Source organism: Eimeria mitis, genomic scaffold, assembly GCF_000499745.2.
Source record: "Eimeria mitis Houghton genomic scaffold, Emh_scaff566, whole genome shotgun sequence".
NCBI classification, from domain to species: Eukaryota; Apicomplexa; class Conoidasida; order Eucoccidiorida; family Eimeriidae; genus Eimeria; species Eimeria mitis.
In genome coordinates, this window is record NW_013573918.1 from 2,744 (window position 1) to 2,944 (window position 201).

The 201-nt window shown below is 59.2% G+C and overlaps 1 protein-coding gene across 1 annotated transcript in view; it reads left to right on the top strand.

The window, feature by feature from the left end:
* EMH_0016400 (uncharacterized protein) overlaps positions 1-201 on the top strand; it is a gene marked incomplete at both ends in the record, with an annotated part of 11,497 nt that overhangs the window by 1,887 nt on the left and 9,409 nt on the right. Inside the window, one exon of the mRNA XM_013500634.1 lies at positions 78-199. Coding sequence (XP_013356088.1) covers positions 78-199 — 122 coding nt within the window. The remainder of the gene's footprint in view (positions 1-77; positions 200-201) is intronic.

The window sequence follows — 201 nt, forward strand, 5'->3', positions numbered from 1 at the left end:
CAGTTGGCTCTTCTTCGAGGGGCAGCAGCTGTACAGCCCTCAGTGAGACACGCAAGCTGTTGCTGCTGCTGCTGCAGTCTTTTGCTGCTAAGATAGACGCAGACGCAGCAGCAGCAGCAGCAGCAGCAGCAGCTGCTGCTGCTGCTGCTTGTGTGCATCCGCAACCCAACAGCGCTGCTGCATTTGGCTGGCGCGATGTAG